Source organism: Lynx canadensis, chromosome X, assembly GCF_007474595.2.
Source record: "Lynx canadensis isolate LIC74 chromosome X, mLynCan4.pri.v2, whole genome shotgun sequence".
In the NCBI taxonomy this organism is placed as follows: Eukaryota; Metazoa; Chordata; class Mammalia; order Carnivora; family Felidae; genus Lynx; species Lynx canadensis.
Window position 1 is genome coordinate 106052908 of NC_044321.2, and position 26927 is coordinate 106079834.

The window sequence follows — 26927 nt, forward strand, 5'->3', positions numbered from 1 at the left end:
CCACTTTCTCTTTTTGCTATAACATCTTCCCTGCAAGCAAAGAGCAAATTGTAGGGCTAAAAAAAAAAAAAATACAAGATCTTAAAGTTCATTTCTGAGCAACAAGCCATTAGTAAGATTGAATACTATGAAATGAAATACTGCTTCTCACCATGGGCTTTTTACCTTATTTCCTTCAGCCACTTCAATGTAGGCTGTAGTCAAATCAGCGTCATGGCATTGGGTAAGACAGAAGAGCCAAACAACTGGCCTCGATTCATTCAACAAATCTGTACTGAACCCATATATTGTGGGTTTGCACCAGGCACTGTGTGAGGTGGTAAAAATAAGGCAGTACACGGGATAGTCAAGGCTTCTTCCCTCGAAAGCTTAAATTTTAGTAAGGGAGCATAAATTAAATAATTACACAATATATAAATACAAACTATAATAAGAGCTATGCAGAAAAAGTTTGGAGTGTTGTGAACAACTTCAACAAAAAGATATGATTTGGTTTTAGTGAGGTTAGGGAAGGCTTTTCTAATGAAATTTCTTTTAGGCTGAGATATTAAGGATGACTATGACTTCACCAGTCAAAGAGGGTAGGAAGAATATTTCCAGCAGAGAGAACACAATGTGCAAAAGCTCTGAGGTGTGAATGAGCTTGCAGTGCTTCATAAAGACAGTATGGCTGGAACATGGTGAGCACAAGAAGACACAGTGTAGGATAAGGTTAGGGTCAGATCATTCAGAGTCTTGTAGGTCATGGTAAATAGGTTAGATTTTAGTCCAAGTCTAATTAGAAACCCTAGAGTGATTTTAAGCATGGGAAAGATATGGTGATAATTATGCATGTTTGTAAAAGGTCTCCCTGGCTGTTGAATGGAGAATAGGCTATAGAGAGGAAAGAATAGAAGTAGGGAGATCTGTTAAATGATGGTGGCTCTAACTAAATAAATGTTGGCTGTGGATATTTAGAATTATAGGTGGATTTAAAACATATTAGGAGGAGGAGCCAATAGGGCTCAGTGATCGGATGTGCAGGGTGAGGAAGAAATGAGAATGAACTGGGCACAATTTTATGTCATGGATATGAACCACCTAAAAACAAATTTCAGGCTAATATCTATAGCAGGGGAAAAACAATTAGCAATTTTATGATTCAAGTCTAATTACATTTGAGCAGTGAATTGGCACATTTTCTTTAAGGAGGAGGTTCAAAGCAAGTTTCAGGTGCTCATTGTATAGATGGGGGAATTAAGACTTACAATGAAATGTGCTACTTTGGGGCGCCTGGGTGGCGCAGTCGGTTAAGCGTCCGACTTCAGCCAGGTCACGATCTCGCGGTCCGGGAGTTCGAGCCCCGCGTCGGGCTCTGGGCTGATGGCTCAGAGCCTGGAGCCTGTTTCCCTCTGTGTCTCCCTCTCTCTCTGCCCCTCCCCCGTTCATGCTCTGTCTCTCTCTGTCCCAAAAATAAATAAACGTTGAAAAAAAAATTAAAAAAAAAAAAAGAAATGTGCTACTTTGCAAATTAATCTTGTGATGTGTCTGAGTGTTTTACCTCCCAAATTAGAATATAAGCTTCCACAGTATCCCTTCTTTCTCAAACATCTTTTCCTAATATCACCTGATATAGGACTGAGAACACAGAAGAACCCCAATAAATGTTCCTCAAATTAAAATGAATTGAATTTCTTCTTTCTCAGCAGATAGAAGAAAATGGCTATTTGGGGTACTGAAAATGGCAGTGAAGTGACAGAATTCATCCTGGTGGGTTTCTCCAACTATCCAAAATCCCAGGTTGCTTTTATTGCACCATGGTAGCAGTTTACATGATCACATTGGTAGGTAACAGTCTAATCCTCGTCATGGTTAGAGTTGATGACCAGCTTCTCACCCCTATGTATTTTTTCCTAAGTAAGCTGTCCTTCCTCGATATCTGTTACTCTAGCAATTCAGTACCTTTTTGGTTGTTCAATGGTTTAAAAGACTACCCTACCATTTTTTATACTAGCTGTTATGGTCAGATGACGACCACTATTTTTCTGGGGATGACAGAGTGTTTCCTCCTTGCTATCATGGTTTATGACAGATTTATTGCAATATCTAATCCCGTTTTACACCATCATTATGAACAACCAGGTCTGCATACAGTTGGCCATGGTGACTTGGGCCAGTGCCTTCCTTTTAGCAATAATACTGATCATTGCAATTCCTGCCCATTTTTGTGGATGCAATGTCATCAATCATTTTACCTGTGAGGTCCAGGCCCTATTGAAGCTCACCGGCTCAAACACCCCAGTCAGACTTATTCTGGGTCTGGTCATAGGCATATTCACACTGCCCCTACCTTTTATCTTCATTCTCATCTCCTATACTCGCATTGTGGTTGTCATGCTAAGGATCCACTCTGCAGAGGGCAGGCTGAAAGTTTTTTCCACCTATAGGTCCCATATGACTGTGGTCACCATATTTTATGGAACAGCCATCTACATGTACCTTGACTCAGTCAAGGGAGTCCCAGGACCAGGGTAAAGTCATCTCTGCATTTTATGGTGTTGTAACTCCTATGTTGAACCCCCTCATTTACACCTTGAGAAACAAAGATGTGAAAGATGTCCTAAGAAAAATTATTTGAAAGAAAGAATCCTAGAAAGGACATGAATATCCCATGAAGGTTCATCTAACTGACAGCTTGACACTGACTTATAAAAATAACAAGGTATAAATAGTAAAACATTTTCATAAGACCATTAGTTTCAAATGCATTTCTTCTATTTCCAACAAGCATGTGATAAAGAATATCCTCCCACTGAAAAAGATATGTTAAACATTTACAATGCCATTCATTTACATAATAAATTATACAGGACAATGTTGTGGGAGCATTTATAAAACAAAATAATAATTAGTACATTTGAATCCTATGTAGTTATGTCATTTTACTGAACGAGAAATATTTCAATATTCTAAGATTCTCTTTGGTAGATGGTAAAGAGCAAAGTTGCAAAATGGACATTTTTTCTCTTGATGCTTTTTCTATGAGGTATATCATTACCCAAGCTTCAGAGAGAGATGAATGTGAGTGTGCAGAGAGGAAAATTACTCAACTGCTACATAAGACTTCCACATAGAAGGCCTTCTGATGAAGCAAAAAGCCCTTCAAGACTGTGTAGGTACCGAGGGCCAGAAATGATGACCCTATGGAACTTACAATTACATGTCTGGATAAGTAGATCAGGACCCATTTTCTCTGTCAACGTACCGTAGTCATGAATAATCGCATGCTGCTTCCAAACTTGACCTCACAGAGCAAATCTAATCCCTTTAAAACTCCTTAACAAACAAGAAAATGTGTACTGTATTTTTGGATTATAAAAATTCTAATGTTCATTATTTTTAAATACATGAGGCAGGTAGAGAAAAAATAAAAAAGCACCTGTAATCCCAACACTCAATGAGGCTTACATTGGTTCTAGAATCCAGCAGACATGTGTTTAAGACTGAGACTTATGGCCGTGTGGGATTTCTTACTTTCCATCTCTCAGTTTCAATTTTCTCATCTGTAAAATGGGGATTACAAGAGTGCCTACCCCACAAAGCTGGTTTGAGAATGAAATGAGATGATGCATGTTAATCTTCTATCATATGTTCGGCATGTGGTGGACACTGAATACATGTCAGCCAAAAAAGAAAAACACTGTCAGTTCACTCTCTAACATCTATACCCATTATATGAGTGTTCATTCATTTATGTCTGTACCAGTAATGACTGTATCTTTTTAAAATAATTTATGAGAATATGATACACTGAAAAAAATAGGTTCTGTTGGGGCGCCTGGGTGGCGCAGTCGGTTAAGCGTCCGACTTCAGCCAGGTCACGATCTCGCGGTCCGTGAGTTCGAGCCCCGCGTCGGGCTCTGGGCCGATGGCTTGGAGCCTGGAGCCTGTTTCCGATTCTGTGTCTCCCTCTCTCTCTGCCCCTCCCCCGTTCATGCTCTGTCTCTCTCTGTCCCAAAAATAAATAAACGTTGAAAAAAAAAAATTTAAAAAAAAAAATAGGTTCTGTTGTCTTAATGTGAATTTATCTTATTAGAGATGAGGCTGAATATGTTTCCCATGTTCATTGGTCAATTGTATTTCAAGAGTCAGGGTCTTTGTCATTGGGTCAAAATGACAATGAATCAATCCAATTTTGGAAACAGAAAATGCTGCGGTGGGCTACTTGTGACCAATAAAAAGCCCCCAAATTTATTTCAACATTGATTCACTTCACCACTGTTTCCAGATAAATCTTGACAGGCAGATCCCAGTTTGATCCATTCTATTTCACTCTGTAAGTAAGAAATTAATACCTAATTGGTCACCAACACAAGCCAACAGAAGACTATTGTAAATGAAAATGAAAATAATAAAAGTGTGGGAATGCCAACAGAGAACTTTTTAGAAAGGGAATCTATGGTGTTATGCAAACTTCGTTGTAACATTGCCATTTTAACCTTGAACAAATTCTTTTGTAAGTTTTATTTCTGGTGTTTCTAATACTCTTCATTTAACCTAAAGCACTCCTGAAACAAAACGGAAGGTACTAATAACTAACTAACAAGACATGGTGAACAGATAAAGTCAAACACTAGAGGGGGGAAACAAACATGATTCCTCAAAAGGAAAAAAAAAAAGGAGTGAAACTGCAAACCTAATACTTATTGGAGTTTGATCATTTTCATTAGGGACTAAGAAGAGGTAGAGAAGAACAAGCAATGAGATGTGACTTTTGCTGACAGAAAGAAATTTATTGGGGAGAGGCAGGGACGTTTTTAGCTGCAAGAGAAAATTAGACAGGTGAACTAATGTCTTCCCTTTTGATTACCTCAGGAAGAAGTTAGACAGGGTTCTCTCTGGAGAGAGAAATATGTTACATCTGGAAGTGGAGAACAAGCCACAGGAAAATTTCTGACACGAAATCAAGACTGGATGAATAGAAAGTGTAAGTAAGAGATTATAAGAACAACTAATCAGACATATGTGCATAAGTTGCCTTTCTGTTAAAAGTGTATTGGGAAAGTTGTCTTCAAAATGAACAAGTTTGACTTATAATAAACAAAGCAATACTTTGGAAGTACCTATGCCTTGGGAGGTGTTTAAATTTCTTATCTCTGCCAAACAGCACTTATGACTTGCAGCTGATTATAGGCAACTCTGCCTCCCCGCACACCATCTTCTCATAACGTGTGCCAAAATCACCAGGCGACGTCTTAGAAGGTTGAACTGACCCCTTCAAAATCAACATAACTGAGAAAAGAGCTTTGCGCTATGTCCTGGCAGCAGGAGAGAAAAAAGAAAGAGAAAGAAAGAAAGAAAGAAAGAAAGAAAGAAAGAAAGAAAGAAAGAAAGAAAGAAAGGAAACGAAACACTTGAGAGCCCCCAGTGTTCAAAAGAAAGAAATTTATAATTTTTAAAAAGCTAAGAAACTATCATTGGCTTTTGAGTGAGTCTGTCAACACACCGGTACTAATAAGAAAGTGAAATTAATTGTCTGTTGCATGCTCCTTGAGTTTCAACAAGTCATGAAAGCAGAACTATTAAAGCCACTCTTTTCATCATATGGAAACGAGCACACAGAAAATGGCTCACTTATTCCTGCAACATTTTTGTTGTTTTGGTTAAAACAGTCACCCGATAGGGGCACCTGGGTGGCTCAGTCGGTTAAGCGTCCAACTTCCGCTAAGTTCATGATTTCATGGTTTGTGGGTTCGAGCCCCACATCGGGCTGTGGGCTGACAGCTCAGAGCCTGGAGCCTGCTTCAGATTCTGTGTCTCCCTCTCTCTCTGCCCCTCCCCCGCTCACACTCTGGCTCTCTCTCTCTCTCTCTCAAAAATAAATAAACATTAAAGAAATAAAAAAATAAAACAGTCACTAAAGTTTTTTTCACTAACATGTTTGAGTCAATGGCCCTGTATACTAGTATTTGCCATCCCACATACACACAAAGACATGCACACACAGACTTTATTGTTAGAAAGACCTCGTTTGAATTGAGACTTTTGATATTTAAAAGACCACTTCTTGGGGGCGCCTGACTGGTGCAGGGGGTAGAACATGTGACTCTTGACCTCAGGGCTGTGAGTTCAAGTTCCATGTTGGGCATGGAGCCTACTTAAAATTAAAAATAAAATAAAATACCATTTTTTAGCTGTGCATCCTTGGGCAAGTTACTTTAACCTTCCTCATACCCCCATCCTCATCTATGCAGTTGATAACAATAGTAATATTCATTATAATAATAATGTCTTTACTTCATAGGGTTGCTATAAGGATCAAATAAGATCAACAATGTAGAACACCTAGCACAGTATTGTCAAATAGGAAGCCAATGAAATATTAATTATTTTTACTATCCTTATCATCATTAAATATTATATAACTCTGGCACCAGAGATCCTGTATGTTGAAATACCTAGTTTATTCTGTGTGTAGCAAGGTTATCACACTTCACTTGGCTGAATCCCATACCTGAAATTATGGAAAGCATACACAGGCCTGTGTGTGTGTCTGGCTGTAAGTGTTGGAGGTTAACACTTTGCCTCTTTTTATTCCTCACTTTACTCATTCAAAGCAAAACTTATTGAGTACCTTCTATGTGTTATGTAATTTACTAGCACTTGGAATCCACAGTAAAAAAGACAAAGTTCCTGACCTTAGGTGCTAAACATTTTGATAAACAGATATTAAATAGATGATCACATATATAAATAAACGACTTTAAAAAGCATGATAAGTACTCTGAAGGAAACAAACAGGAAGCTAGAGTGAAATGTGAGATGTATTTTGGATCAGATTGTAAGATAAGATCTCTCAGAAGAAGTAATATTTAAACTGAAACTGAAGATCCATTAAATGCTTATTGTGAACTCTGAGGAGTTGAGGAAAGGGAGTGCACTAGAATAAGGGAAAAAATACCAAGGCTCTGAAGAAAGAACTGAGCATGTTAAAGGAACAGAAAGAAGACAAGTTTAGCTAGAGCTAAGTGAGCAAGGGGATGGGTAGGTGGTATAACATTCACTCCTCCCCCCCTTTCCTTCCTTCCTTCCTTCCTTCCTTCCTTCCTTCCTTCCTTCCTTCCTTCCTTCAACAACAAGTAAACATAAATATACAAATGAATGTTTAATAAAGACACGCAGAGAAAGATAAAGACACACAGAGAGAACCTACTGTGTGTACCAGGCATTGTTCTAGGCTTTTGGGACACATCAATGAGTAAAAAATGTCTCCACATTCATAAGGCTTATGTTATGGTGCAGGAACCTAAACCATAAAAATAAATCATACAGTATGTTGTTAAAATATAAAAGCATGGTAACCTAGGGAAAGATAGGATAGGCACTTCTTAAATAGAGTGATCAGAAAAGTCCTACCTGAGAATTTGGAACTTGAACAACGAGGGGGGAAGTGTGTGAATATGTAGGAAAATAATATTCCAGGCAAAGGCGCTAAAGCAGAACACATAACGTATTTGAAGAACACGAAGGAAGCCAGGTGGCTGCATGGGAGTGAGCCAAAAGGAGGAAAGCAGCAGATGAGCTCAGAGAGGAACAAGGGATCAAACTGCATAGGTACTTCTTGATCATTGTAAGGACTTCAGCATTTTTAAAAAGCTTTATTGAGATATAATTCACATGCCATAATTTTACCATTTTAAATAGAACAATTCAATGCCGATTATTTGATTCCAGAATATTTTCATCATCCCTAGAAAGAAACCCTGTACACATTAGCTGTTACTCCCCATTTTCCCTTTTCCTCAGCCTCCAGTAACCACAAATGTACTTTCCATCTCTATGAATTTCCTTATTTAAGACATTTTATGTAAAGGAAATCATACAATATGTGGGTTGTTCACCTTAGCATAATGTTTTCAAGATTTATTTATGTTGATTAATGTTTTGTGGCTGAATAATATTCTAGTATATGGATATACCAAATTCATCCAGTGCTTCTCCTTATATTTTCAGAAATAATAAGCTTCAGGATGTAATACACATGTATCTGCAAAACTAGGGATATGTGGGAACCCATACTACAGGAATGTATGAAGTTGCTAATTACTCCATATCTTAGCCAATGCAACAAAATATTCATTTAGTTTATTATAGCCACCTAGTGGACTAAAATAGGTAACCCATTGTGATTTCTTTAATGTTTATTTATTTTGAGAGAGAGAGAGTGTGTGAGCAGGGGAGGGGCAGAGAGAGTCCCAAGCAGGCTCCGTGTTGCCAGCATGGAGCCTGATGTGAGGCTCCATTTCATGAATTGTGAGATCATGACCTGAGTTGAAATCAAGAATCGGTAGCATGGGGCGCCTGGGTGGCGCAGTCGGTTGAGCGTCCGACTTCAGCCAGGTCACGATCTCGCGGTCCGGGAGTTCGAGCCCCGCGTCAGGCTCTGGGCTGATGGCTCGGAGCCTGGAGCCTGTTTCCGATTCTGTGTCTCCCTCTGTCTCTGCCCCTCCCCCGTTTATGCTCTGTCTCTCTCTGTCCCAAAAATAAATAAAAAACGTTGAAAAAAAAAATTAAAAAAAAAAAAAAAAAAGAATCGGTAGCTTAACAGACTGAGCCACCCAGGCGCCCCTCATTGTGATTTTGATTGGCATTTTCCTAATAACCAATGATGTTGTGCATCTTTTTATGTGCTTTTTTTCCATTCGTTTATCTTTCGAGAAATGTATTTTCAGATCTTTTGCTCATTTTTTAATGGGGTTATTTGTTTACTATTGAGTTGAAAGAGCTCTCTTTATCTTCTATATATAAATCCCTATTTGATACCTAATTTGAAAATATTTTTTCCCATTCTGTGGGTTGTCTTTTTACTTTCTTAGTAGTATCCTTTGAGTACAAACACATTTTAATTTGATGATGTCAAGTTTATTGGGGTTTTTTGGTGTGTGCCTTGTGATTTTGGTACCATATCTAAGAAATCACTACCTAATATTTAGGCCTGTGTCACAAATATTTATACCAAAATATTTATGTTACAAATATTTATGCCTATATTTGTTCTAAGAGTTGCAAACTTTTTTAAAAAAATGTTTATGTTTATTTCTTTTTGAGAGACAGAGAGAGGCTGGAGGAGGAGTAGAGTGAGGGAGATAGAGGATCCGAAGCAGGCTCTGCATTGACAGCAGAGAGCCTGACGCGGGGCTCAAACAAATGAACTGTGAGACCATGACTTGAGCTGAAGTCAGATGCTTAACCGACTGAGGTGCCCAGGCGCCCCTTAAGAGTTGCAAGCTTTTAACTCTGACAATTAGGACTTTGGTCCGTTTTGAGTTAACTTTTGTATATGGTGTGTGGTGGGGTTTCAATTTCATCTTTTTGCATGTGCATATCCACTTGTCCCAGCACCATTTGTAGAAAAGACTGTCATTCTACCCATTGAATTGTCTTGGCACCTGTGTCAAAAATAAATTGACCAAAAATATCTGGGTTTATTATTAGATGTTCAGCTCTACTCCATTGATCAATATGTCCACCCTTATATCAGTACCACACAGTTTGTTTGCTTTTTTGAGTATAGTTGACACACAATGTTACATTAGTCTCAGGTGTACAACATAGGGATTCAATTTCTGTATACATTATGCTATGGTCACCACAAGTGTAGCCACCATCTGTCACCATACAATGCTTTTGCAATATCATTGACTATGTTCCTTATGCTGTGCCTTTTATTCCCATGACTTATTCATTCCATAACTGGAAGCCCATAACTCCCTCTCCCCTTCACCCATATTGCTCATCCCCCATTCCTCTCCCCTCTAGCAACCACCAGTTTGTTTTCTCTATTTACAGGTCTGATTCTGCTTTTTGTTTGTTTATTTATTCATTTGTTTTTTTATATTTCACCTAGGAGTGAAATCATATGGTATTTATCTTTCTCCGTGTTACTTTCTTCTTTTTTTTTTTTTTACTTATTTCACTTAGCATAATAACTTCTAGGTCCATGACATGTCACAAATGGCAAGATCTCACTCATTTTTATGGCTGATATTCCACTATATCTATCTATCTATCTATCTATCTATCTATCTATCTAAAGATATATAGATATAGATAATCACATCTTTATCCACCTATCCAATGACACTTGGGTTGCTTCCATTATATAGATAGATGATTGATAGGTAGGTAGGTAGGTAGGTAGGTAGATAGATAGAATCACATCTTATTTATCTATCCACCTACCCATTGACACTTGGGTTGCTTCCATTATCTTGGCTATTGTAAATAATGCTACAATAAACATAGGGATGCATATATCTCTTTGAATTAATGTTTTCATTTCCTTTGGGTAAATACCTGCTAGTAGAATTACTGAACCATATAGTATTTCTATTTGTTATTTTTGAGGTACTTCCATACTGTATTCTACAGAGGGTGCACCAGTTTATATACTCATCAACAGTGCACAAGTGTTCCTTTTTCTCCGTTTCCTTGCTAACACTTGTTATTTCTTATCTTTTTGATTCTGGCCATTCTGACAAGTGTAAGGTGATATCTCTGTGGCTTTTATTTGCCCTGAAAATTAGTGATGTTGAGCATCTTTTCTTGCGTCTGTTGGCCAGTTGTATACCTTCTTTGGAAAAATGTCTATTCAGGTTTCTGCCCATTTTTTAATCAAATTATTTGGGTTTTTTGTTTGGTGTTGAGTTGTACAAATTCTTTATATACCTTGGATATTAACCCCTTATCAGACATATCATTTACAAGTATCTTCTCCTATTCAGTAGGTTGCCATTTAGTTTTGTTGATGGTTTCATTTGTTGTGAAAAGCTTTTTATTTTGGTGTAGTCCCAATAGTTTAGTTTTCTTTTGTCTCTCTTGCCTGAGGAGACATATCTAGAAAATTGTTGCTAATGCCAATGTCAAAGCATGTTATGTTTTCTTATAGGAATTTTATGGTTTTATGTCTCACACTTAGGTCTTCAATTAATTTTGAGTTCATTTTTGTGTATGGTGTAAGAAAGTGACCCAGTTGCATTCTTTTGCATGTGGCTGTTCAGTATTGCCACCACCATTTGTTGAAGAGCCTGTCTTTTCCCCATTGTGTATTCCTACCTCTTTTGTCATTGATTAATTTATCATATAAATGTGGGTTTATTTCCCATTTCTCTATTCTATTTCACTGATCTATGTGTCTATTTTTGTGCCAATAGCAAACTGTTTCGATTACTACAGCTTTGTAGTGTATCTTGAAATCTTGGATTGTGATACCTCCAGCTTCGTTCTTCTTCCTCAAGGTTGCTTTGGCTATTCTAGGTCTTTCGTGGTTCCGTACAAACTTTAGAATTATTTGTGAAAAATGCTGTTCTGTGAAAAATGCTGTTGGTATTTTAATAGGAATTGCATTGAATCTGTAGATTGCTTTGAGTAGTATGGACATTTTAACGATATTAATTCCTCCAATCAGTGAGCATGGAGTATCTTTCCATTTGTGTTGTCTTCAATTTCTTTCATCAATGTCTTACAGTTTTCAGAGTATAGGCCCGTCACCTCCTTGGATAAGTTTATTCCTAGGTATTTTATTCTTTTTGGTGCAATTATAAATGGAATTGTTTTCTCAATTTCACTTTCTACTAGTTTGTTATTAGTGTATAGATTCACAAACAATTTCAGTGTATTAATTTTGTATCCTGCAGCTTTACTGATTTCTTTTATTACTTTTAAATGAATAAATTGTTTTGGTGGAGTCTTCAGGGGTTCCTATGCATAGTATCATGAAATCTGAAAATAATGAAAGTTTTACTTTTTCCTTACGAAATTGATTCCTTTTATTTCTTTTTCTCAACTGATTGCTGTGGCCAGAACTTCCAGTACTAGGGTGAATAAAAGAGATGAGACTGGACAACCTTAGCTTGTTCCTAATCTTAAAGGAAAAGCTCTCAGCTTTTCACCATTGAATGTGATGTTAGCTGTGGGTTTTTCATATACAGCCTTTATTATGTTGAGGTATCTTCCCTCTAAATAGTTTGTTGACAGTTTTTATTATTAACAAATATTGAATTTTGTCAAAAGCTTTTTCTGCATCTATTGAAATGCTTTTTTTAATCTGTTGTTTTGTTAATGTGGTATCATGTTGATAGGTTTTCTTTATTTCAATATTTTTTGTAGTTTTCATTGTACTCCTTTTGTTAAATTTATTCCTAAGTATTTTATCCTTTTTGATACAATTGTAATTGGAATTGTTTTCTTAACTTCTTTTTTGGTTGTTCATTGCTAGTGTATAGAAATAGCACTGATTTAGTATAGTAATCTTATACCGTGAAAACTTGTTTAAAAAGAAGTTATTACTTCTAGTAGGTTTTTCTGTGGATTCCATAGAATTTCCCATATACAAGATCATAAGTCTGAATGGAGAAAGCTGTACTTCTTTTCCAATCTGGATGATTCTATTTCTTTCTCTTGCCTAATCTTCCTGGCAAAAATTGCAGTACAATGTTGAATAGAAGCGGTAAAAGTAGAAATCCTCTTCCAAGATCTTACGGGGAAAGTTTTCAGTGTTTCACCATTAATTACAATGTTAGCTGCATGGTTTTCATTGATTGATGGACTTTACCAGGCTGAAGGACATCCTTTTTGTTTCTAGTTGCCTAATGCTTTTTTTTTTATCATGAAAGGGTATTAGATTTTATCAAATTATTTAACTGTTTCCATTTAGATAATCATATGATTTTTGTCTTTTAATGAATTAATTTAAGCCAACTTTGCATTCTTGGGATAAATATTACATAATGATGGTGAAAAATTATTTTTATATAATGCTGAATTTACTTTGCTGGCATATTTTAAGGATTTTGGAGATATATATTCAAAAGGGATACTAGTTTTTAATTTTCTTGTGAGGTCTGTCTGATTTTGATTTCAGGGTAATATTAGCTCTATTGAATGATGGGAAGTATTCCCTTCTCTTCTACTTTTGGAACATTTTGTGAAGGATTGGCGTCAATTATTCTCAAAATGTTTGGAAGGATTACACAGTTAATCCATATGGGATGGTCTTTACTTTGTGGAAAGATTTTTGATTATTAACTCAATCACTTCACTTATTATAGGTTTATTCAGATTTTCTATTTCTTCTTGAGGCAGTCTGTGTGGTTCTTGAAATTTGTTTATTTCACTTAGTTTATCAATTTTTAGTATACAATTATTAATAGTATTCTCTTATAATCATTCTCATGTTTCTAAGGTTAGTAGAGATGTCCCAAATTTGATTTCTGATTTTAGAAATTTGAGTTTTCTTTCTTTCTTTCTTTCTTTCTTTCTTTCTTTCTTTCTTTCTTCTTCCTCTCTTCTCTTTCTTTCTCTGTCTCTGTCTCTCTTGTAACTCAAGGTAAGAGTTTATCAATTTTTGGATCTCTCCAAAGAATAAACATTTGATTTCAGTGAATTTATTATTTTCCTCTTCTCTATTTCATTTACTTTCATTCTAGTCTTTATTGTTTGTTTCTCAATGTTTTGAGTTTAGTTTTATCTTCACTTCCTAGTTTCATAATGTGAAAGCTTAGGTTACTGACTTTAAATATTTCTTTTTAAAATATAGATGTGTACAGTTATTTACCTTTTACTGATTTAGCTATATCTCATGAATTTTGGTATTTTTTGTGTTTTCACTCATTTCAAAGTACCTTCTAATTTACCTTGTCATTTTTTTCACCTATTGATTATTTAGAAAACTTAATTTCCATATATTTGGGAATCACTCTGATTTCTGCTATTAATTTCTAATTTTATTCTATTGTGATCATATACATACTTTGTATGGCTTCAGTTATTTTAAATTTCTTGAAAATTGTTGCATGTTCTAGTATATGATCTATCTTGGAAATGTTTTATGTGAACTTGAGAGAAATGTTTATTCTGTTGTTGAATACAGTGTTCAGTAAGATCTTGATAGATCCAAGTAGTTTATAGTGTTGTTCAAGCCTTTTATTTTCTTGTTTATCCTCTGTCTAGTTGTTCTATCAATGACTGAAAATGCAGTATGGAAGTCTCCAACTATTATTGTTGAACTGCTTACTCCTCCTTTGAATTCTTCAGTTTTTACTTTTTGTATATTTTGGCTTTGTTGTTAGATGTAAATATGTTTATAATCGTTACTTCTCCTCGATGGATTCACACTCTCATCATTACAGAATGTTCTTCTTTGTCTATAGTAATAGTGTTTGCCTTAAAGCCTACTTTGTCCAATAATAGTTTAGGTCTACCAGCTCTATTTTAGGTACTGTTGGTATGGTGTATATATTTTCCAAATATTTATTTTCAACACATTTGTGTTTTTGAATCTAAAGTAAGTCTTTTGTAGATAGCATGTAGTTGGATTATGCTTTGATTTTTTCCTAAATCCCTTTGGCAACTTTCTGACTTTTGATTGAACAGTGTGATCCATTTATATTTAATATTATTGTTGATAAGGTAGGACTTAGATCTGTCATTTGCTATTTCTTTTCTGTATGTATCTTACTTGTCCCTTTATTCCTCCATTATTGTTTTCTTTTGTGTTAAATATAAATTTACTTATATCTCATTTTAATTCAATTGTTTCTTTTAATACATTTTTTCCTTTTTCTGTGTATAACTTTTATTTATTTATTTTAAATATGAAATTTATTGTCAAATTGGTTTCCATACAACACCCAGTGCTCATCCCAAAAGGTGCCCTCCTCAATACCCATCATCCACCCCCCCCACCCCCGATCAACCCTCAGTTTTTTCTCAGTTTTTAAGAGTCTCTTATGCTTTGGCTCCCTTCCTCTCTAACCTCTTTTTTTTTCTTCCCCTCCCTCATGGATTTCTGTTAAGTTTTTCAGGATCCCCATAAGCGTGAAAACGTATGGTATCTTTCTCTGTATGACTTATTTCACTCAGCATAACACTCTCCAGTTCCATCCACATTGCTACAAAAGGCCAGATTTCATTCTTTCTCATTGCCACACAGTATTCCATTGTGTATAGAAACCACAATTTCTTTATCCATTCATCAGTTGATGGACATTTAGGCTCTTAATACATTTTTGAGTAATGTACTTAGTGGTGGCTTTAGGAATTAAAATTAACATCTATTTTTATTTGTTTCTCTTTCCTTTATCTCTCTCTCTCTTTTAATGTTTATTTATTCATTTTGGAGAGAGATGGCACAAGCAGGAGAAGGGCAGAGAGAGAGAGGGAGACAGAGAATCCGAAGTGGGCTCCAAGGTCTGAGCTGTCAGTGCAGAGCCCAAAATGGGGCTCCAATTCATGAACTGTGAGATCATGACCTGAGCTAAAGTCCAATGCTTTTACTGACTGAGCCACCCAGGCATCCCAAAAATTAACATCTTAAAAAAATTTCCTTAACGTTTATTCATTTTTTGATAGAGAGAGACAGAGCGTGACTGGGGGAGGGGCAAAGAAAGAGGGAGACACAGAATCCGAAGCAGGCTCCAGGCTCTGAACTGACAGCACAGGGCCCAGCATGGGACTCAAACTCACAGAGTGTGAGATCATGACCTGAGCTGAAGTCGGATGCTTAACCAACTGAGCCACCCAGGCACCTCCAAAAATTAACATCTTAATGTATAACAATCTAGTTTGGATTAGTAACACTTAAATTTCAACAGTATAAATGAGCTTTGCTCTTGTATAAAACTCAGTTCCTTCCCCCTTCATTTGTAATTTTGTCATACAAATTACACCTTTATACCTTATAAGCCCATCAACATACTCTTATAATTAATCCTAACACTTTAAAAGAGTAATTAATCCTAACACTTTGAAAGAGTTTGAGTAGGGCAGTGATCTGACTTACATTTTAAAAGGGTTATTCTGACTGTTGTAGGAAAAATTTATTTTAATGGGGCAAGGGTAGAAGCATAAAGACTATTTAGAAGGATACTGCAAAAACCTAGGTAAAAGATGATGGTGGCTTAGAACAAGATAGAAATCAAAGTAGTAAGAAATGACAGGGTCTTTGAAATATTTGAAGGAGAAAGATCACCAGGATTCATTGATGATTTGGATCAGGAATCTTAAAGAAAGAGTTAAAGATAATTCAAATATTTATGCTCTAAACAACTGAAGGTGGGAATAATGGAAATATGGGATGCCAGGGAATATTTTGGAGAGAAGAAGTGTAGACAGCAAGATTTCAGTTTTTCACATATTAATTTTGAAATGCCTATTAAACAAAAAAGAGATAATTTCAGTTAAATACATGAGTCTAGAGTTCAGGGGAGAGATGGGAGCTGGAAACGGAAATACGGAAATTGTAAACATAGACAGTATATTCAGAGCCATGGGACTGGATGAGATCACCAAGGGATAAGTAGCTACAGAATACAAAAAAAAAAAAAAAAAGAAAATTCAAGAACTGACACCTGAGGAACTCCAACATTAAGAGGTCATGGAAAAAAGAAACTGTGAAAAAACCAGAAACAGAGTGGCCAGTGAGTTATAAAGCAAATCAGGGGAGTGCATCATCCTAGAAAACAAACAAAAAAGCAAAGGGTATCAAGAAGAGAATGATCAGCTGTGCCAAATGCTGCTGACAGGACAACTAAGATGAGAACAGATAACTGACCAGAAACCTGGCATTTTCTATGAAGTCAAATTCAGATAGATATTACTTTCCATTTTATAAATAGATTACTGAGAGAATAATTGTTCCCAAGGTTACACAGACCCTTCCCTGAAACTGATATATGTATTATATTAAAAACCACAGAAAACTCTACATTCTCACTTTTGTTTATAAATGCAAATGCACATTTTATCCTGTGAGATATGTCATACAAAAATTATTTTTTCTTTTGAATATTTAAAAAATGTTTAATGTTTATTTGTTTTTGAGAGAGAGAATGAGCATGAGCAGGAGAGAGGCAGACAGAGAGGGATACACAGAATCCAAAGCAGGCTCCAGGCTCTGAGCTGTCAGCACAGAGCCTGATGTGGGGCTCAAACCCAGAAACAACAAGATCATGATGTAAGCCAAAGTTGGACGCCTAACAAACTGAGTCACCCAGGCGCCCCTGAGGTTTTTTTCAAAGAACCAATTTGGAATCTGATAATGGCAAAGTAGCTCTTTTGGACCAATCATCTCACAGATTTAAAAAAAAAAAAAAAAAAACCCTGGACAAAACATTTAAAATTAACTATTTGAAGTCAGAAACTAGACAATATTCAACTGTTAAAAGAACAAAACCACAATGGGAAAGATCCATTTCTATCTACATGGCTTTTCTTTTGAAAGTACTACCCAGGGATTTGGTGTGAGTTGGCTAAAACACAAGCAGAAATCTCAAGTCATATTGGTTTGAGGTATCAGAGGATGGAATAGGGACTTGCCAGAGTGGCTAGTAATTAAAGGGGAAAATCTCTAAAATAAAGAGTGTCACAGAGAGGTGAGTCTCAATTTTTATATACAAACTCCTATCAAATACTTAAATGACCCCTGAACTGTGTGTTTACTGAAAAAAAGAAGAAGAAAACTGACAGAAGGCAGCAGAAATAAAGCTGAAAAACTGGAACAGAGATTTTAAGACTTGTTTACAAGAAAGAAGACAGAGTCTAGAGGCTGAATTCCACCAAGTTAGAAAACATTTCTAAATATCTTGGGCTTTCTATTAAAACTCTCAAAGGACCATGCCTTAGGAATAAAGACTACGTCCAAGGATTAAGATGTACCCCAAGACTAAGGGTAAAATAGAATCAGACTCAAATTAACAAAGTAATATGAGAGCTCCAAAAGCTTAAGATGATTAGCCAATAATTTAACTGTCAGCTAGAACAAAAATCAAAATACTCTTAGGAGGAAGAGAATAAAAAATTCTCTATAAAATATCATCAATAGTATCCACTGTGCAATCAAATATTACTAGGCATGTGATTAAAGAGAAAAATGTACATGAATTTATAAGAAAAAAGTGAGTAGAAATAGGTACCATAGTCATCCAGATGTTGAATTAGCAGAGAAGGATAATTTTAATTTTTTTTTCAACGTTTATTTATTTTGGGGACAGAGAGAGACAGAGCATGAACGGGGGAGGGGCAGAGAGAGAGGGAGACACAGAATCGGAAACAGGCTCCAGGCTCTGAGCCATCAGCCCAGAGCCCGACGCGGGGCTCGAACTCACAGACCGCGAGATCGTGACCTGGCTGAAGTCGGACGCTTAACCGACTGCGCCACCCAGGCGCCCCGAGAAGGATAATTTTAAAAAGCTATCATAATTATGTTAAAGGACTTAAAAGAAAAAGTGGTCAAAATAAGTGGACAAATGGGTATCCCAACATGGAATCTGAAACTATGAAAAAGAATCAAATGGAAATTCTAGAACTGAAAAGTATGCTATTTGAAATGAAAATTCAATAGCTTGGAGAAAGTAGAAATAAGTGATTAACAAAGTTGGAGACAGAGTGATACAAATTATTCAAAGGTTGAGTCTACTCACTACAACAACCAATAACAATAACAAAAGAAATATAGCTTAAAAATCCAATAGCAAAATTAAAATGGAATTCTAAAGTACTTGAATAATCCCCAAAAATATATTAAAAGAGGAGCAAAGGGAAAAGAACTTTTAAAAGGTGACAAAATAACAATGAAATAGTAAAATGAACTACATATTACTATCAATAATTACAATAAACACGTATTAAACACTCAAATTAAACTGTAGATATTTTCAGAATGGAAGAAGGAAAACCCTAATATATTTTGTTTATAAGAAAAGCGCTTTAAATATATAGACAAATATAGGTTAAAATAAATAGTTTATAAAAGTATATAAATGCAAACAAGAAAGATAAAAAAACTAGAGTGGCTAAAATAATACCAGATAAAATAGATTTCAAGACAAAAAGTATTTTAACAGAGATAAAGAAAAGTATTTCATAATGATAACAGCCTCAATTAATCAGGAAGAAATAGCAACCATAAATACATATGTGACTAACAGTGGAATTTCAAAATAGTTGAGGTAAAATTTGACAAAATCATAATGATAACAGCCTCAATTAATCAGGAAGAAATAGCAACCATAAATACATATGTGGCCTAATAATGGAATTTCAAAACAGCTGAAGTAAAATTTGACAAAAATCAAAGGGAGAGAAATGGACAATTTCACAATCATGGTTGGAGATTTTAACACTCCCTTCTCAGCAATTGATAAGACAAGAGCAATTAGCAAACAAATAGAAGATCTGTATAGCACTATAAATACCTTGACCTAATTGATATTTATAGAACACTAATCCATATGAATACATAATGCACATTCTTTTCACTAGAATTGTGTGTGTGCTATGGTATAAAACAATAAATTTTAAAAGATTACAATTGGGGCGCCTGGGTGGCGCAGTCGGTTAAGCGTCCGACTTCAGCCAGGTCACGATCTCGCGGTCCGTGAGTTCGAGCCCCGCGTCGGGCTCTGGGCTGATGGCTCGGAGCCTGGAGCCTGCTTCCGATTCTGTGTCTCCCTCTCTCTCTGCCCCTCCCCCGTTCATGCTCTGTCTCTCTCTGTCCCAAAAATAAATAAACGTTGAAAAAAAAAATTAAAAAAAAAAAAAAAAGATTACAATCAAATAGTGTGCTTTCTGGCAACAGAATTAAACTACATACCAGTAATAATAAGATAACTAGGAAAGAGCCAAATATTTGGAAATTAAGAAACATAATTCTAAATAAGCCATGGATCACAGAAAAAAACACAAATGAAATAAGAATATATTTAAATGGAATTATAATTAAAATACAACTTACCAAAATTTGTAGGAGCCACTTAAAGCAGTACTTAAAGGTAATTTTATATACCAAAAGCCAACTTTTAAGAATATCAATAAAATTGATAAACATCCACCTAGACTGTTCAAGGAAAACAAACAAAAATGGCTATCAGGAATAAGAGAAGGGACATCATTATAGTTCCTAAAACAATAAAAAAGAAAAAGGAGAATATTATAAATGACTTCACACAAATAAATTTGATAATTTATTTTTTTAATGTTTATTTTTGAGAGAGAGCGAGTGCGCGCGCGCGCACGCACACAAGCAGGGGAGGGGCAGAGAGAGAAGGAGACGCAGAATCTGAAGTAGGCTGCAGACTCCAAGCTGCCAGCACGGAGCCCGATGCGGGCTGGAACCCACAAACTGTGAGATCATGACTCGAGCTGCAGTCGGATACTTAACCAACTGAGTTACCCAGGTGCCCCTATAAATTTGATAATTTAGATGAAATGTACAAAGATACAAATTACCAAAATTAACCCAACAAGAAATTGATCTCTATAACTTTATATCAATTAAAACAATTGAACTAGTAGTTTAAAGTTTTCCAGCAAAAAAAAAAAACAAAACTCGAAGACCACACAAAAAAATGTAATTATGTAACCTGATGGAGGTATTAGCTAAGCTACAGTGATAATCATATTGCAATATGTAAGTGTATCAAGTCAACACTGTACACTTTTATATGTCAGTTATATGTCAATTATATCTCAGTAAAGCTAAAAAAGAAAAGAAAAAAACTCTAGGATCAGATTTTTTTTTTGGTAAATTTAACCAAACATTTCAGAGGACAGAGCAATCAATACTGTACAAACACTTTCAGAAAATAGAAGAAAACAGAATACTTCCAAAGTATTTTTTATGATTATTACATTGATAATAAAATCAGACGATGACACCACAAGGAAAAACAACAGACCAATATCCCCCAAGAACATGTATGCAAAAATTTTGAAAATAATTAGCAAATTGAATACAATTGAATGCATTAAAAGGATACTACGTTATGAGTATGTGTCTGTATCCCAGGACTGCAAGGCAGATTCAATATTCAAAAAATAAATCAATGCTATTCACTATGTAAATACAATAAAGGAGAAATATCACATGATCATTTTAATAAATGCAGAAAAAGAATTTGATCAAATTCAACACCTGTTAACGATAAAAACTCTTGGCAAACATCCTCAACCTGATTAACAGTATCTGTCATAAACAACAACAAAATTCTACTGTTAGTGTCTTTCAGGTGAAAGGCTAAATTATCTCCACCTGAGTTTAGGACCCAATTAAAGGTGTCCGCTCACATCTCTAATACTCAGTGTTGCACTGGAGACTCTTACTAGTAAAATATGGTAAGAAAACAAAAGTAAAGAACATCAAACTGGAAAACTGTATTTGCAAACAGCAACTGGATCAACATACAAAAACCAATTTCATTTCTATGAGATGTTAATTCTCTCTGCACTGATCTGTATGTTCTACACAATCCAGTCAAAGTCCCAAAGGAATTTTTTTCTAAAATATATATCACAAACAGGGTGAAACAGGGGTTTAAGAGTACACTTATGATGAGCACTAATGTACAGAATTGTTGAATCAGTGTATTATGTACCTGAAACTAATATAACACTATGTTAATTATACTTGAATAAAAATAAAATAAAACACATAACAAAAACAAAGGACCTAGGATAGCCAAACAATTCTGAAAAAAAAAAAAAAAAAGTTGAATGGCTCACACCACCTGATTTGAAGACGTGCTCGAAAGCTATATTTAGAATGATCTTGCTTTAAGCATAAGTAAATAGAACAATGGATCAGCATACAGAGTCCATAATTTTGACATAGATTGCAAGGCAATTCATTAGCAAAAAAAAGGTAGTCTTTTCAAGAAATGGTGATGGAACAATTGGATATTGCAGAGAGTTGAATAGCATCCCCCCCCCGACCCCCGCCAAAATTTACATCCACCCAAAAGCTCGGAATGTGACCTTATTCAGAGAAAGTCTCTCTGGAGATATCATTAGTTAAGGATCTCGGGATGATACCATACTGGAATTAGAAAAGGCCCTAAATCCATTAACTGATGTCCTTACAAGAAGAGGAGAAAAGAAGACACATACAGAGAAGGCCATGTGAAGACAGAGGCAGACATTGAGACAAGCCAAGGAATGACTGGAGCCACTAAAAGTTGGAAGAAGTAAGGAAAGATTTTTCCCCGGAGCCTGCTGACACCTTGATTTTGTATTTCTAGCTTCTGGAACTGTGAGATAATACATGTCTGTTGTTTTAAGCCTCCCAGATTGTGGCAATTTGTTATGATACCTCTAAAAATGAATATAGATACATATAAAAAGTGAACCTCAACTCTTACCTCACACCATACTCTAAAATTAATTGAAGATGGATCCTATACCAAACTAAATGCTAAAGCCATAAAGCTTTTAGAAGAAAATATAAAATATCTTTATGACACTGGCAGTGGTAAATATTTCCTGGACAGATCACAAAAGAAATTGAACTTCACCAAAATGTAAAACTTCTGTTCTTCAAAAATACAATTAAAGAAATGAAAAGGCAAACCACCAACTGGGAGAAAAAATATTCACATTATTTCTAATCTGATAAAGTTATTATATTTAGGATATACAAGAAACTCCTAAAAATCAACAACAAAAAGACAACCCAATAAAAAAAAAAGGCAAAAGATTTTAGCATATACTTCACAGAGAGGAAGATTGTGAATTGCCCGTAGTCATATGAAATCTACTCAGCATTATTTGTCATCAGGGAAGTGTCAATTAAAACCACAATAAGAGGGCCATCTTAAGATGAAACTGTATGAGAACTGTTTGTCTCTATACAAGGTTATTGCAATATCATTGATTATATTCGTTCTACTGTGCCTTTTATTCACATGACCTATTCATTACATAACTGGAAGCCTGTATCTCCCACTACCTTTCACCCATTTTGCCCATTCCCCCATCCCTCTTCCCTCTGGCAACCAACAGTTTATCCTCTGTATATACAGGTCTGATTCTGGTTTTTGTTTGTTTACGCATTTGTGTTTTTTTTAGATTCCACCTATGAGTGAAATCATATGGTATATGTCTTTCTCAGTCTGATTTATTTCACTTAGCATAATACCCCCAGGTCCACCCATACTGTCACAAATGACACGATCTCACCCTCTTTTATGACTGTGTAATATTGTGTATATATACCACATCTTCCTTATCCATTTGTCTATCAGTGGATACTTAGGGTGCTTCCGTGTCTTGGCTATTATAAATAATGCTGCAATAAACACAGTGATGTAGATAACTTTTCAAATTAGTGTGTTCATTTTCTCTGGGTAAATGCCCTTTGTACACTGTTGGTGGGAACGTAAATTTGTACAACCACTGTGAAAAACAGTATGGAGGTTCCTCAAAAAGTTAAAAATAGAAAAATACCATGTGATCCAATGATTTCAAAAATAGTTTTAAAAAACCAATGAGATACTCACCAGATGACTAAAATAAAAAATACCAACAACACCAATTTTCGACAAGAAAATAAAGAAACAGGAACTTTCATATATTGCTGGTGGGCATGTAAAATTTTACAAACAATTTCAAAAAACATCTGAAAACTTAAAAAAATTAAACCTGTATCTACTCTAACCCAGCAACTAGCCTCTTAGGTATTTGTCAAAGAGAACCGAAAACATATGGCCACAAAATGACTTGTTCAAAAATGTTTATAGCAGCATTATTCAACATAGCTCCAAATCAGAAACAACCCAAATTCTATCAATAGAAGAATAGGTAAACCAACTGTGGTATATTCACACCATGGACTGTTACCCAGTAATAAGAAATAACAAACAACTAATACATGCAACAACATGGATAAATCTCAAACATGTTATGTCAAGTACAAGAAGCTAGATGCAAAAAAATGCGTACTGTATGCTTTTATGAAGTTTAAGAACTGGCAAAGCTAATCTGGGGAAATGGAAAACAGAACAGTGGTTGCCAACTGAAGTAGAGACTGACTAGAAGGGAATGCAAGAGATTCTGGGGAGATCGTAGAAATATTCCATACCTTTATTGGGCTTGTGGTTACATAGGTGTACACGTCTGTCATAATTCATCAGTTCCATGCTTAAGATATGTGTATTTCACTATATGTAAATTCCACTGATTTTCAAAAAAGAAAAAGAAAAGAAAACTTAAGTCTCAGAGAGGCAGAGGCAAATGGATTCCCCAAAGTTTTGTGTCAAGTTCATGTATGTGCCTTAAGACCCAGACCTCACTGTGTCAACAAATACCTTTATTCTAGGCAACTGATACTCTAACAACAAAAATGAATAATTCTATACTCTTAGCACTTCAGTCCAATCAATCCACTCCCACTTCAGTCCAATCCCAGATGTATGAAAAGCCAATCCACTGTGTCTTCCAGCTTCCCTTCTCTCTTCAGGTGCAGAACTCTGATGTGTTTCAAACTCCTAAGAGAATGGGAGTTCTTCACAGAATGCCTCACCTTTGCTCTCCACCTTACCCAAGCCATATCCCCCAAAGCAAGAATTATAAAGGCATTTCTACCACCTTATTGGGTTTATGATATTCGATGCAAAAGCCAAATAGTGAGCTGTCAGCCTTTTGCTGGAGAAGTAAAACAGTAAGACAGGCACAAGATATTATACCCCCGTGTTTATCCTGTCTTGTAATGTAACTAAAGGCTACCCCTATCCTTTACCTACTTTGCTCAAGTGGCCAAGGATTTAGGTGTTCAAAATCGCTACTGTCCAAGCATCCCCTAATATTGCTGTAGTCCCAGGCATTGCAGAGGCCCTAAAGGACTACAGTTGCAGCTCTCCACAAATACCTCTAATCTTAGATTATTCCAACTCAACAGAATAATTGGTGGTATACTCTCAGAACTACCTTATACTTCATAAAGTACTACTCTCAGTTAACACTTCCACGACATCCTCTCATCTTGAGAACCTGATGAGGAAATCTGCTTCTCAATAACAACAGTAGTTACCATTTACTGAATATTTTAATCAGGCACTGCTGTGCTTTGTTTTATTTTACCCCTAAAGCAATCCTATGAGATAAGTATGACTATTATCATATCCATTTTCCAGATGAAGAAACCGAGATGCACAGAAGTGACACAATTAGTAAGAGGCAGATGTGGGGATTTAATTCAGGATCCGCCTGACAACAGACCTCTCACTCAAATACTAAGCTATGCTGCTTTCTTGCTAAATCTTTATCAGGCCCATAGCTCGGTTTTGTTTACCAAGGAATTTTGAGCCATGAATGCAGCTTCTGACATTTTATAGTAAGTTTATCCCCACATGATGACAGGAGAAAAGGGGGAATATGATCACAGTTATAAAATTGTTTCAAGAAAATAAAGAAGGGAGAGATCACTAGCAGAATCTAGTTATCACAATATTTACCTGGACAGTCTCTGTAATCATTGCAGTGCAGGCAAGGGAAACAATAAGTCATTGCCCAGGGATCCTGTCCTTTGAGTATTCAAAAGAGAAGAACTTCTTGGCAATTGAATTTATAGACATTAAGTGCTTTCATTGCAATGCTTGTTTTCTTTTTGAAGCCATTAACTACATTTGGAAATATTTGGGGGCCTCAAGGCAAATTGTTCAGCCTTGATGGGAATCTGGCATGACTTGCAAAGTGTTATAGAAGGAAGGTCCAGAATATGAGGCTTGATCTTTTCCTAAGCACCACAATGGGGTGCCTTGGGGTCCAGTCCTTAAAAGCTTCTACCCTCACACAAAACAGTGGAGTCATCATTTGTCAAAATAGTGAAAGACTTCTTTCAGTTCATGCCACAAGTATGAAGAATTTTTCTAGTTTTCCGGAATACTTTTCCATATTTCTTGCAACAATAGAAGATTATTCAAATTAACCTCATCCATTCAGGTATTTAACATCAATATACCCGCATTCAGAAATAAAAGGAGCTTTTCTATCTCGAGAGCTTCTTATTAACTGTTCTTATCTGGTCAAATTTCACTAGGCAGACCACAGGAAGTTGTAGATCCTAGCGCTTCCCGGATATTGGACTTTCTCCCACATCTCTGCCTGGGAACTGCCAGCTGAGTTATTGCTGTCGGAGAATTATGCAGTGTGTCTGGGCTTTGAGGTTATCTGATCAGCACAGGCATTGGTGAATAAAGTTTACTTCCTCCCAGCCGGAGAATTATAAACTCAGAGTCTCAGGCCTGGAATAAACTAAAAGGCCATTTTGTCCAACTTGTAGTCAATGCCTGTGTCACTTGAGCATCATATTCAGGCTCCTGCAATAATAGAAGAATAAAAATAAATTTACTGAGTGCTTAATGCATACTAAGGATAATGTTTTATGCATTTCATTTAATATTTGTAACATCACTCTAACATAAAAATTATTTTACAGATGACAAAAATAAAGTTCAGAGGAGTTAGATGGTTTGGCCAAGGTTACATAGAAGTGACAGGGCCGAGAATCAAAACCATGTCTGTCTGCAGAGCCCATTCCCTTAAACACCACATTGTCCCTCGTAATTGGATTACATGAGATAATTCCCAGCTCTAATATTCCCTCATGATGTTCCTGAGAGTTGACTCATACTTGTCAAAATATCCGTATCAGTGTTAGATTCAGAAAATTCAGTTACCATGCCTGTACCTTCTCATTTTTCTTCTTTCTCTACCAAGAAAAACAACAAACCTACTTTGATTTTCAATATTAGTCCCTCTGTCCATGGTGAGAAAAAAACATATTGGTTAGCATAAAAATGAAACTGGTCATCAAATCATGAATTTTTAAGACAAAAGAAAAGCTTAATTTGAAGACAATATGGGAAATGGGAAATTTGGGAACAAAGATAAACTGGCCATAAGCCATTATTAAGTAATCCCCCAAAGTATCATTGAGTTCAAATTTAAATAGACTCAAGATCTCCTGGTCAAAATGAAACTCTCAGTTTTTCACTTGGTTCTATAAAACAGAATGGTAAGACATGTTTGTCTGGCGTGTTCAAAGTTATTTGTATTCAGAGCTCTTTTCCCCTTCTACCTGCTGGTTTGTGACCTCTTCCAAAGCAGGGACCATGTCT

The 26927-nt window shown here is 35.9% G+C and overlaps 1 protein-coding gene across 1 annotated transcript; it reads left to right on the plus strand.

The window, feature by feature from the left end:
• The first annotated feature begins 1796 nt into the window (after positions 1-1796).
• Positions 1797-25929, plus strand: LOC115506896 (olfactory receptor 13H1-like). The gene is given in 5 exon segments (XM_030304852.1): positions 1797-2095; positions 2097-2480; positions 2482-2587; positions 4855-4966; positions 25847-25929. Coding segments are annotated over 5 exon segments (984 nt in total).
• Positions 25930-26927: the final 998 nt, after the last annotated feature.